The 11440-nt window shown below is 46.1% G+C and overlaps 1 protein-coding gene across 2 annotated transcripts in view; it reads right to left on the reverse strand.

The window, feature by feature from the left end:
- The window catches only part of LOC146176163 (phospholipid-transporting ATPase ABCA3-like), a 35148-nt gene extending 29381 nt beyond the window's left edge, over window positions 1–5767 (reverse strand). For both annotated transcript variants that reach the window (XM_084582496.1, XM_084582495.1), the window contains exons 1-5: window positions 5519–5767; window positions 2889–3077; window positions 1709–1893; window positions 1315–1440; window positions 258–375 (exon numbers count right to left, since the gene is read on the reverse strand). In XM_084582496.1, the coding sequence (XP_084438622.1) occupies window positions 258–375; window positions 1315–1440; window positions 1709–1893; window positions 2889–3077; window positions 5519–5756 (856 nt within the window). In that variant the 5' untranslated portion in view covers window positions 5757–5767. The remainder of the gene's footprint in view (window positions 1–257; window positions 376–1314; window positions 1441–1708; window positions 1894–2888; window positions 3078–5518) is intronic.
- Window positions 5768–11440: the final 5673 nt, after the last annotated feature.

Here is an 11440-nt window from a genome sequence, read left to right on the forward strand (position 1 = left end):
ATTTAAACGTGTGTGAACGTCTCAGAAGTCCTTACTACCTTTAGAAAAGGCTTTTATAATGCGATAAATACAGTGAGAATCGCCGAAAAACTTTGCAAACAATATTACATTTATCTGCGGGTCAGTTCATCCGTACTATGAGCATTAATAGGAGCCGGTATATTTACACGACAACTTCTCATCGACAGCTCATGAGCCTTATATTTGCAACACCAGATGTTAACACCACCATAATGTTTATTGCGCTACCAGCTCACCCGTGATCATATTCAGAAGCGTCGTTTTCCCGGCCCCGTTATGTCCCAAGAGCACTGTAATCTGGTTGTCAAAAATGCGGAGGCTGACGTCATTTACAGCCACCACGCCATTATAGTCCTGAAAAGAAACATTTACATGGAACGTTTAAGGTCCAGCAGTTTAGAGAACGCCTTTCAGCAAGGCGTATATTTCGAAGCAGGTGATTAGATAATTGCTTTCTGCATCCTGCTCCACAAATGTAGGCGGCCCTCCTGTATATGACACCCAAGGAAGCCCAGCGGCAATTTTCCATTGCCTAAGGACCAAGCAGTGCGAACCAAGAGCTAAATATTAAACACTGAGTTGTCCACACCCGCCCAGTGGAGTGCCAACACACCACAATTATTGGCCCGATGAATTGTGCTGCCTGGAACATAGGTTTCCGCGAAGACTGGTTGTGGCTTACAAGTGCGCTCGCAAAACAAAGAGCTAAATATTAAACATCGAGTTGTCCACGCCCACCCAGTGGAGTGCCAGCACACCACCAATATTGGCCCCATTGATTGTGCTGCCTGGGAGATAGGTTTCCGCGAAGACTGGCTGTAGCTGACAAGTGCGCTCGCAAATCCAAGAGCTAAATATTAAACACTGAGTTGTTCATGCCCGCCCAGTGGAGTACCAACACACCACCAATATTGGCCCAATAAATTGGGCTGCCTTGGACGTAGGTTTCCGCGAAGACTGGCTGTGGCTTATACGTGCGCTAGCAAGCCCGTAGCATGTGTGTAAAAGATGGGGCTTCCTAGGAAGTGACCACCTGGCTGCAGCTTTGCTGCTCCATCCGCTCTGCTATTCTAGAGAAGGTACAGGCTGAACGGAAACCCGAAGTAAACTTTTCAGAAACTTTATTCGCTTGAGGTTAGAACTGATTTCGGATGCCAAATATTCGGATCAGCTCAAATATCAGTTACGCTACAATTAGATCGAAAATTCTAAATTGACCAATATGCGCATGTGATAAACTATGGGACTATAAACAAATATCAGCATTTATTCCTGCACAGACTAATACTATACCTTGCTGGCGTGAACAAGGTCGATGGTCGCCATTCGGTCTCTTGGTTCCTCTTCAAAGTTGAGCTTTTCGTCCGACCTTCGCGTAGGCGCCTGAACAAACGTTATGCTTGGAATCCAATAGTCTGCCTAATGAGCAGAAAGCAGAAAAAAAATATTTGCTGTAAATATCGAAGCGTATAACAACCTTTAAAGAAAACATATCGTACTATGTTTAGCTAGTGCGTAGGCGCTACTTGACAGGACAGAGTAACCCATTAAGCGAACGAAACAGATGACAGGCAAGACTTTAGGTAGGTCTGATGATTAGGAATCTTTTTGGAACAAATTCAGCACGCGCTTCAAATTCTTAGTGAAAAGTGCGAACACCGACGGCATTATTGCTTTTGTCGCTCACCTTGAAGGGATAGTAGAAGGGCTTTGGTATCCCTGGCCCCATGCAAAGGATGTTGTCGAGGTACCAAATAACAAGTGCCAGGAAGCAGTCGAATGCAGAGCCAATGAACACAATCTCAGCAAGTGTAACGTTGTCGGGAGTCGCAGCCCGATCATAGAAGTTGGCCCAATTGGCTCCGTGCTCGACTGTGCGCAGCCAGGGACATGGAAGAGTAAAATATTTATACTTTTGGAACGAAAATTCATATTTCCTTAGATGACGTTTTTTTTATTACGTTCTCAGGCCACTTATAATTCTCCTTTGTTTTCAAACGGGCGTTCTATAATTGAGATCTTTAGAGTCACAAGTCCGCACAAACCATCCGCTCAGTATAGGCACATTGTTGGAAATATCCGGCCCTACATAGAAAAAGTGCCTGAGCAACACAACATTGGCCGAATGTATTGTACTGCCTGGGGCGTGAGGAGATGTCTTCAAATCCCGGGGGTAGTGGAGCAGAACCGTTGTCTTGTGGTCTAGTATCCAACGGCATGGTCTAGACGTGTGTCGGGACCACTTTAGGAAGACGGATAACTCAAATACACCCCCCCCCCCCTTACCTAATCAAGCGGAAGCCCGCTATGGTACTATTGCTTAACTTGAGCGGAAGCGCTCAAGTACGTGCCAAAGCCCATTTCCGGATTTTAGAAGGCCGCCGAATGGCACGTTTGCAATGCTCTTAACTGGACTAGTTGGTGAACGAATTCAGGCATGGTGCTAGCGCACAAGGAGGACACACAGGGTGGATAGGCGGACAGGACAAACGCTAGACGAGTAGGCGGACAGGACAAACGCTAGACTTGTAAGTCTAGCGTTTGTCCTGTCCGCCTACCCGCCGTGTGTGTCCTCCTTGTGCGCTAGCACCATGCCTGAGGACATGTTTGCAGTCCAGGGAGAGAATCGCCTGTCAGTGTGGTCACATCACCTCCGCTACTTGGCCTAGACTTCACTCTCGTTATGCCCGGCGAAGAGTAAGTGTTGGAAAAATGATTACTACAAAAGTGATTAGATGCTGCAGAATCGCCGATGTCCAATCTGTCACTCCCCTCCTCCTTAACACAAATAAAGAAGACGTAGGCGCCATTTCTGAATATAGCTAGTGCGCGAGCACAACTTTTGCATCCGGTACTCGGCAGCTCACCGAATTTTTCGAAGCGCTCCAGCACCCGGAAGCTCCAGTGCAGGCTCATGCCCGGGAAGATGGCGGTGAGCAGCTTGTGATCGCGGCGGATGTAGTAGTAGCCCTGTCCGCTGGCGTGCTCCAGGAACAGGAACGGGATCACGCAGCTGAACGTCCAATACAGCATGGCACCAGCCACGGCTGAGTGCGCTGCGTCACGGCGAATTGCACTCTGCTCTCACAGCAGCCAGCTCAATTCCATGTGCCGTGATTACTAGTTACGGAAGACACGGCCGTAAAACTGGTGAAGGTACACAATTTAAAAAGATAGAATTGTTAAAAGTATTGTTAGTTAGAAGCAGCGCACGAACGACAAGACAAAGGGGGGAAACGAGAGGCGACACAAGCGCTTAAGTACTGAAGGTACTTTGTGTCTGTGTATACCTCACTGTCAGCACTTTGTTTGCGATATGCCAGAACGCGCAAATAGCGACTGTTAGACCGAAGTCTGATTTCAACGGTTTTGCTTTTCTTTTTATCTGTAAACTTTGCAATTGCTTTATTGAAGTGAGTGTGTACGTGCCTTTCTTCGCCTCCAAGGTCCGATTTATAGTTTTTGTCGTTTTCAGAAGTGCCTCTATCTCCCTTATCTTGAGTCATCTGATTGGTTGAAAGATCGGAACCGGAGGTCACTACCAATTCCGGTTACTGCGTTTTCACCAATCAATGACTCAAGGTCAGGGAGGCGACTCCTGAAAGCGATGAGACGAATATTGAAAGCGATATGCAAACGGAATGCGCACCCAGGTGCTCACCTATGAGTCAAAAACGTGGAGCTTAACTATAAAGGTTAAGCTTATTTAAGGACCACGAAAAATACGCCCCTGTACCCCAAATGTTACCAAGTGCCCGTAGTCATGAAATGACCCTTAGAACAAAAGGAGAGAGCAATGTATATTTGAAAAGAATCCGCACTAATTATTATCATGATGCGTTCCATGGTATTGAACTATGACCGGTGACCTTAGCTAAGTACAAAAAACATTTTAACTAAGGTTGCATAAATTGGCTTGCTTTCTTTATTTACACTACATTTTATCGAAAAATAATGAAAATTTGTGTGCAAGGTCACGCAGGTCACACACAATTCATCCAAGGTGTTATTTCTAATCACCTCAAAATAGAAATAAAAACATGTTTTGGAAGGAGTACATAGCGTCTTTAGCGAGTTCAGCGTAGGGTTAGCTGAAAAAAAGGTCACTATTGAGGCGATTAAAAAAAAAGTGAAGTATTAAGCGATTACCGTCATCATCATAGCCTATAAAGAGCGAAGTCGCAGTGCTTTCACACCTCCTGCGTGCTTCCTTTTGCCTTATTTGCACGTTTTGGCTCGGATTGGGTGGAATGCCTAACCTGTGCACCTAATGGCTGCACTTTGCCTGCACTTTCCAGTAAATCCATGTCCCTTATTTACAAAGTATATAAGTTTACGTAAAATATATTTTCACGCTTTATAGGCATAACCAAGCACGGAAATAAGGTTAAGCATCGTATGTATTTCACGACTGATTTCGGGATGTGAGTTATGCGCTGAAGCCAACGACACCACGAAAAAGTGGCATAAGCTTACGATTAGTATCATTTGCTATAGTTAAAGCGGCCGCTTCCATCCGTTACAGTTATTGTTTATCAGAAAAGCCTAAAGAGAAATGCAGGCCTCCGGAAAGTTGACGGGTAAAGACATACTGTAGTATAAAATTTCTTTGTGACGCCTAAGTCACCTTTACCAGTGCTAAGTGATAGCAGTTCTTTTCGCATAAAGTGACTAATTGGTGAGGTTTATTTATTAAGCGTTGCTGAAGCAAGCTGATACCTACTCTACAGTACGAGGCCTTACATGTGGCCTCTGAGCTTTAGTTCCGAAAAAACAATCTTCAGTTGTGGTGTGGTAGCTATCCCGGCGTGTGACGGACCGGAAAAACGACGGCTTGAGTCTCTGTTCGAGCAATTTTTACTTTAAAAACAAAAAAAAAAAACAAAACAGTTCTTTTTTCTGTAGCAGTACTAAGTAATGGTTGTGAAATGACGTAAGGACCCACTAGACTAATAGGGAGATGCTTAAGTGACGTCATGAGAGGTTTGAATTACCCGCGAGAGGTCATTGATTGTGACATCAAAATTTTCTCGTCCAATCAAAATTTTACGGCAGAGAACGCCAGGTCTCGATCACCCTCATCGACACCTGAAATTCCCTCGCATTAATTTCTCGCACCAACATCGTCAAATTATCAATGTACATGATCGATACATGGTGTGTTGCTATCGATACATGATCGATAGCAACACGCCAAATTTTGTGCAAAACGGATAACTTAGCTTCTGCCACAGCTGCCTGAAGGCGTAAGAAGCAATTTCAGCAAGGCTGACGACTGGGCAAGTTGGCATCGATTTATCTTAAAGCCAACCAGAAGACAAAACATAGGGGATAAGAAAACGAAAGAAAAAGCTAGATTAACAACTGAAATTTCGTTTGTTAGTCCAGGCTTCTATTTTACTTTTCGCCTGTGTTGCGTCTTTTGACTGGTTCTAAAATTAAGCATATGTGACTCGCAATGCGTCCACGGCAAACCGGTAACAAAGTTGCCACTCACGATTGGCGAAGAACAGCGAGAGGCACATGCCGTGCACCATGCACTGGCTGCAGAAGAACATCAGTATGACGAAGAGGAGCGCGGGATCGCTGAACTGAATGAACGCGCGTCCTTCGGCGTTTCGTTTGACGCACAGGAAGAGCAGCATGAGCGTCACAATGAACAGGTGCGTGAAGAAGGCACTCAGATAGTGGCTGATCCAGTACACCCAATCACTGACGCCCACCACACGCAGCATCTCCCGGACTCCTGCGCACAGCACGCGGAAAATGCTCTCTGAATCGCTAAGTGCAGTTTAAAGCAACTGAATATAGCCATGGAAACTGTGTAGTAGTTCTAAATAAAGCACGTGAACGTCCGGTGCACGTTCTTGGCTGTCGCTATGGCGCAGTCAAGGTGCAACCAGCGTTATGCTACCGAAAAAGTTGTTTGGCGCTACGAGCTGAGCTGGGAATAATCAAACACACAGATTTCATTGTTAGTCCGTGCTATTTTTCTCGCTTTTCATTGTCGGTCTAAAAAACGACGCATTCTGCGTCCTCCTAATATCTGCCTTTTGCCATGCAGTGGCACCTCACACCTATAGAAAGCAAGCCACGGGCCGTTGCTCAAGAAAAAGTAGAGCATGGTTGGGAAATGCACGGGAGCCTGTGAATATTTCAACAATAGCTTTATGACAAACCACAGAAAGGGATTTGCATAAAGTGTACAATGTCCAGGCAATTGAAACCAGCTTCACTGACCAATAGTCGACATTGCCGACTAAAAAACACTTTTAAGGCTGTCAAATGTAAGTATAGTCCTTCTGAATACTTGTTAATATTCTTTACATTTCATTTCACTGTTTCTATTTTTAGCAACAAAATGTGTATGTTTCTTTGTCTGTTTCTGGATGCTAACACTGTGGCGAGACAGCAGATACCTACCACACATGGTGTGGGCCTCTACATGCCAGCAAAATTCAGCTTTAACCCCCAACCCTAACCCTACACGAGAGGGCTGGAACGGCGGCTTCGACCAATAGGGTGCCGAACTAGGGACACCATCTAGTTTGTGGGTCCCCCTTTGGGTGTTCACATCTCTACTTCAAATATAAGAAGAAGAAAGGAGGAGGAGGAGAAGAAGAAGAAGCTACGTCGGCTTTGCTTAAGCAACCTACTGAGTTGCTTAAGCTAAACCTACTGAGCTAAAGCTAAACCCCACCTAATTGTACCCCCACCACCACCACCAAGCGTAATATTTTTTTTTTCTCTTGCTATGCTTTGTCATTCCAGTCCTTCATTTCCATTCCCCCTCCCCCCTCCTCTAATACTTTTTTCGGCCCTGATGTTATTTAAATAAATAAACGCTATCGTCGTTTGGCAGCCATAGGGAACAGCAATGGCTGAATGGTTAAAAAAACTCAGTCGTCCTCACCAGTGGCCTTCTCGTCGGTCAGCCTGGCAACGAACAGGGAGAATGGGATCAGCATCCCGATGCAGAAGCGGGTTAGCACAAGGGCGTAGTTCTTCTGGTCGTGGTGCTCGATGTAGGAAGGAAAAGGGAATCTCTGCAGCGTCACTTTCTCCACGGGATGTGGGTAGCGAAATTGCTCGGCTTGCAGCTCAAGGTGGCGCTGCTGAAGCGCCCCCATAATTGGCAGCAGGGTGTGCATCTCTGGGAAGCGCTCCTCGGCCACGGGTCCCTCGGGCAGAGAGATTAAGTGCTGCTGGAAGTTCACCTGGCAGGCACAAGCCGCATTCAAGAAGTTTTCTGAGCAATGCATGAACCTTCACAGAAATTCTTACCTAATCGAACGCGCTAAACATCTCGCTTTCGGCTCGTTTATGAGGCGGGTGTAAATATACGCTTTCAACGAATACTTGACGTCGCCGTACCCCGGAATTCTGAAATACGGTGCCGGAGAAAACACGCGTGTGATTTCGTATCATTGTGATGCGATGCAGCCATGCTTTGTACAACGTTCAGGGTAGCACCATACCATTTCCCCTCCCAGTTAGTATCAGTCTGCTGGTCAAGTCAAGAAGCTATCTTACGATAGGAATTCGAATAAGTATCTGTCACACTTTCTCTGTGGACGCCTGAGGGGCAGTACCCGTCACACTTTTTTCTGACGTCACCTGAGCCGCGCCGTAAAAGGAAGGAGGAAAGTGGACTTATGAGAAAGAAGGTCCTAGTGAAGGACTGCGGATGAACGTGCACCGAGATCACACACAGGTGCCTCTTCATTACACCTCCGTTTCACCAAGGTCAAAACGCAACCTCCAGCTGCCGGGTTCAAACCCGGGAACTCCAGCACTGCAGTGGGGCATCTTAACTACTGTGCCACCGCGGCGGCGCAGAAACTTGTACCGACGGCATATGTACAAATATTAGTATAAGTGTCCACCGAGAAGTGAGAAAGGTGGTGGGCCTTCCTTTCCCTTAAAATTAACCTCAACAGAAACTGCGGCATCCGTGTGCTGTGCGATGTCAGCGCACGTTAAAGATCCCCGGGTGGTCGAAATTACTCCGTAGCCCTCCACTACGGCTCCTCTTTCTCTCTTTCCACTTTCACTCCCACCTTCTTCCCTTCCCTTACGGCGCGGTTGCGGTGTCCACAGAAAACAAGTGAGACAGTTACCACGCCTTTCCCTTCCTATAAATGAATCAGCTGAATCAGCAAGATTCTAAAGTGGTCGAACTTACTCCGAAGCTCTTCAGTACGGTACCCTTTTCTCTTTCGGCTTTCACTGTCACCATCATCCTTTCCTCTCGGTGCGGTGGTGGTGGTGAAAATCTAAGTGATAGAGCCGCGAAATATTTGTTACAGGTGCTGGGCCGGTTCCTGATCACGGGTGGTGGCAGACCGGCCGTGCCTGACGGCGATCGCTTCAACCCAGTCGGCCAGCCTCCTTTGTGCGGCCGGGTGTCCACAGAACACGTGTGACAGATACGACGCCTTTCCTTTTCTGTAAACCGATACACGAAGTAAAATGAAGCGTTCATACAGAAGCTAAAGGGGAGCAAGGAAGGTGGCGCTTCTTGAAAATCACGTGGTCTTTACGAGACGGTGAAAAGGTAAGACATTAATCGTGAAAGGTGAGACCTTTTCACCACCCTTAGATAAAAGAGCCTTTCTGGGCTGTGAAGCCAGCGTGACAGAAGCAATCTCCAGCTCTTCTTAGTGCTACGAGCACAGCCCAGTCTCTAACAAGGCAACGCTCGTCATCACTTTTTGGAAATGTCTGTGCTGCACGCGACGCAGTATCTTACCTGCACGTCTAAAGGCAGGCTCCCAGCGAAGAACGAGACGTGAAGGCTAACGGGCTGAGTGTCGGTGTCGTTGACTCCGATGTTGGTGTATAGCAGGGCTACTGCCCGCGTAGGATTTGTGCCGTTGGCGGAGTACTCGAGGATCTTGCTTTTGATCTGCGATAGCTGATATAACGTGGAAACCTCCACAACCTTTTTTACGTGCAGCGTGCTGAAGGCGTCGTGCGTCAGCCGGCTGAGATACTTGTTCCTTGCAGAGTAGTAATACACCTGCAAACAAGAAATTATCCTTGCTTTAGTGCGGCCGCCTTTCATAAAATTGACCCGAAAACATAAGATTGCTCTCAATGAGTCGCCCTCAAACATTCATCAGTATAAATTATTCCACCGACATCTCTTATTGATAGGAATAAAGGGTGTTCCCGAAGCCATTGGAGGATGTTCCCGCAGCCAGTGAAGACGAAAACAATAAAAATGTAACTAAACCATGACAAAAACTGAATATTTTGATTCGATGCTGTTATCAATAATAGTTGCAGACATCCCACAGGGGCAGTGGATGCATCTGGCACTTGCGCAAGGCAGGGATGTCTGTTTTGGGACCATGTCTGCTGCTGGTCGACATCAAAGGACCTTCAAGGCAAGTCACGCTTTGAGAGAGAGAATGGCGCTGAATCGTTTTTACCACTGCCTAAGAGCATTTCCCCTAGTCGCCTTTATAGCGAGCCTAGTGCAAATACCTCTCGGATAACGGCCATGTCCTGCTGGGTGTTCCAGAAGGCATTCGTGCCGATGGGCATGTAGATGGTGTCCCCCCGGCGTATCAGGGGCTCCCGGACGACCGAGTCCTCCTGGATGCCCAGCAGTAGAGCAGTGATGAGGGCGATCTCCAGCAGCGTAGTGAAGTAGTGGCGACACAGCTTCTTCACGTAAATGTTCTTCCAGAGCATTATGTAGAGCTGCTTTGCAGGCAGGAACGCGTTGGTGACGCGCGAGCGAGCCACTTCCACGGCCTCGGTGGCTGGAAAATGGAAAACGAAAAAAGGCACGGGAAGGGCAGGAATTAGCGTGGTTTTGCTCCGCTAAAACCGATTAGGCCGTGTCAAAGCAGTGCTTGACATAGTTTTCTATGCAACTGGATTTACTGCACAGAGGTCGCCGGTTCGAATCACTATCCAATCTGATTAGCAGGCTGGTCTTAAATGGGAAACGAAATGGTGCGACGCCACCCTAAACGTGCCCTAACTCTGCACAACGAGCGATTGCGTCACACCTTTTAATCGAACTGACTTAATATAATTTTCCCAATTCATTGCCAAACTTTCTGATCAGACTTCAAGCAAGCGCCACGCATTAGATAAGTAACATTTTCACTAATTAGCTTATTAGCTCCGCAGAAAATCAGGAAACTGTTTCTTCTAAGTGGACACCACACATATACTGACGCTACCACCAACAGATACGAATGTGGCAACTTACTGATACAGTGCGCATGAGCGGAAGTAAATATAACTGAATTGTAACCACGCAATAAGTTCTTCTGCAAACATAATAGAGGAAGAAATCTGACCGCGTAACTTGTGTTGACTAGGTTTCATTCCCGACGCAAATGGAAACTATCACCGGGGGCTCGCCAAATAATCTTGCATATCTCTTGGAAGAAGGCAGCAGAGCAGGTGACAACACAAAACACCTGCTCTGCTGTCTTCTTCCAAGAGATGTGTGAACGACTACTTCAACGTTCAACACTATCAACCTAGCATATGCACTACAAAAATGTGTGCGCATATTTTTTTATTAAATACATTGTGTACATAAGACAGCCTGGTAATTAAGTGTCGACTGATGAGCCAATGTTGGTAAATCGGAAGAATTAAAGTCCAGCTGTCATTGAGGAGTGATGAAATGACACCGGAAAAACGAAAGGTAACCTTGCTTACGGGAAAATTGTATAGTGCACAGTGAAAAAACAAAAATAACTGATACATTAAACAATGATCATAGTTAAGATACTTATTCAATCAGCAACTGGCTGACAATCTCAGTGTTTTAGAAATTATCTGCTTTTTATCGGTTTTTTAAAGCTACATAGTACCCAGTCAGAAAAAAACTACAGAAAATTTTTTGATGCTACGACAGTATTTGTGCGCGGTTTTTGACGGGAAACCTGTTGTGCCAACAGAACATTCTGTCGTAACATCAGACATTTCTGTAGTTGCAACAGAAAAGTGCGACAGAACAACAGACAACAAAAATATACTACAGCAAACCAAAGAACTACAGAAAAGTACTACAGAACTATAGAAACATCTGATGGTTACGACAGAACTACAGGATATTTTGTCGTATTTTTGACACAGTTCTGTAGTTTCTTTCGACTAGATATGCTTGCGCTGGAGTGGACTGCGAACGCAAACTTCCCAAATGGGCCTAGCCTATATTCCCATATCAGACCTTTTAAACTCCGAAAGAGTGTACAGTAAAGGAAAGTACAGAAAGTACAGATAAAGGAACAGAACTAGTGGGTCCGAAATGTAACGGACCTTGATTAGGCCTCACCATTCCATCGATCTGCGCAGTTCGAGTAGTCAAACTTAGTTACAATATATCCCTACATCCACATGTCTGGGACAACTTGCAAGTGAAATGGCACGTATATTCGCCTGA

Source organism: Amblyomma maculatum, chromosome 10, assembly GCF_055883805.1.
Source record: "Amblyomma maculatum isolate TAMU_Amacu chromosome 10, ASM5588380v1, whole genome shotgun sequence".
NCBI lineage: Eukaryota > Metazoa > Arthropoda > Arachnida > Ixodida > Ixodidae > Amblyomma > Amblyomma maculatum.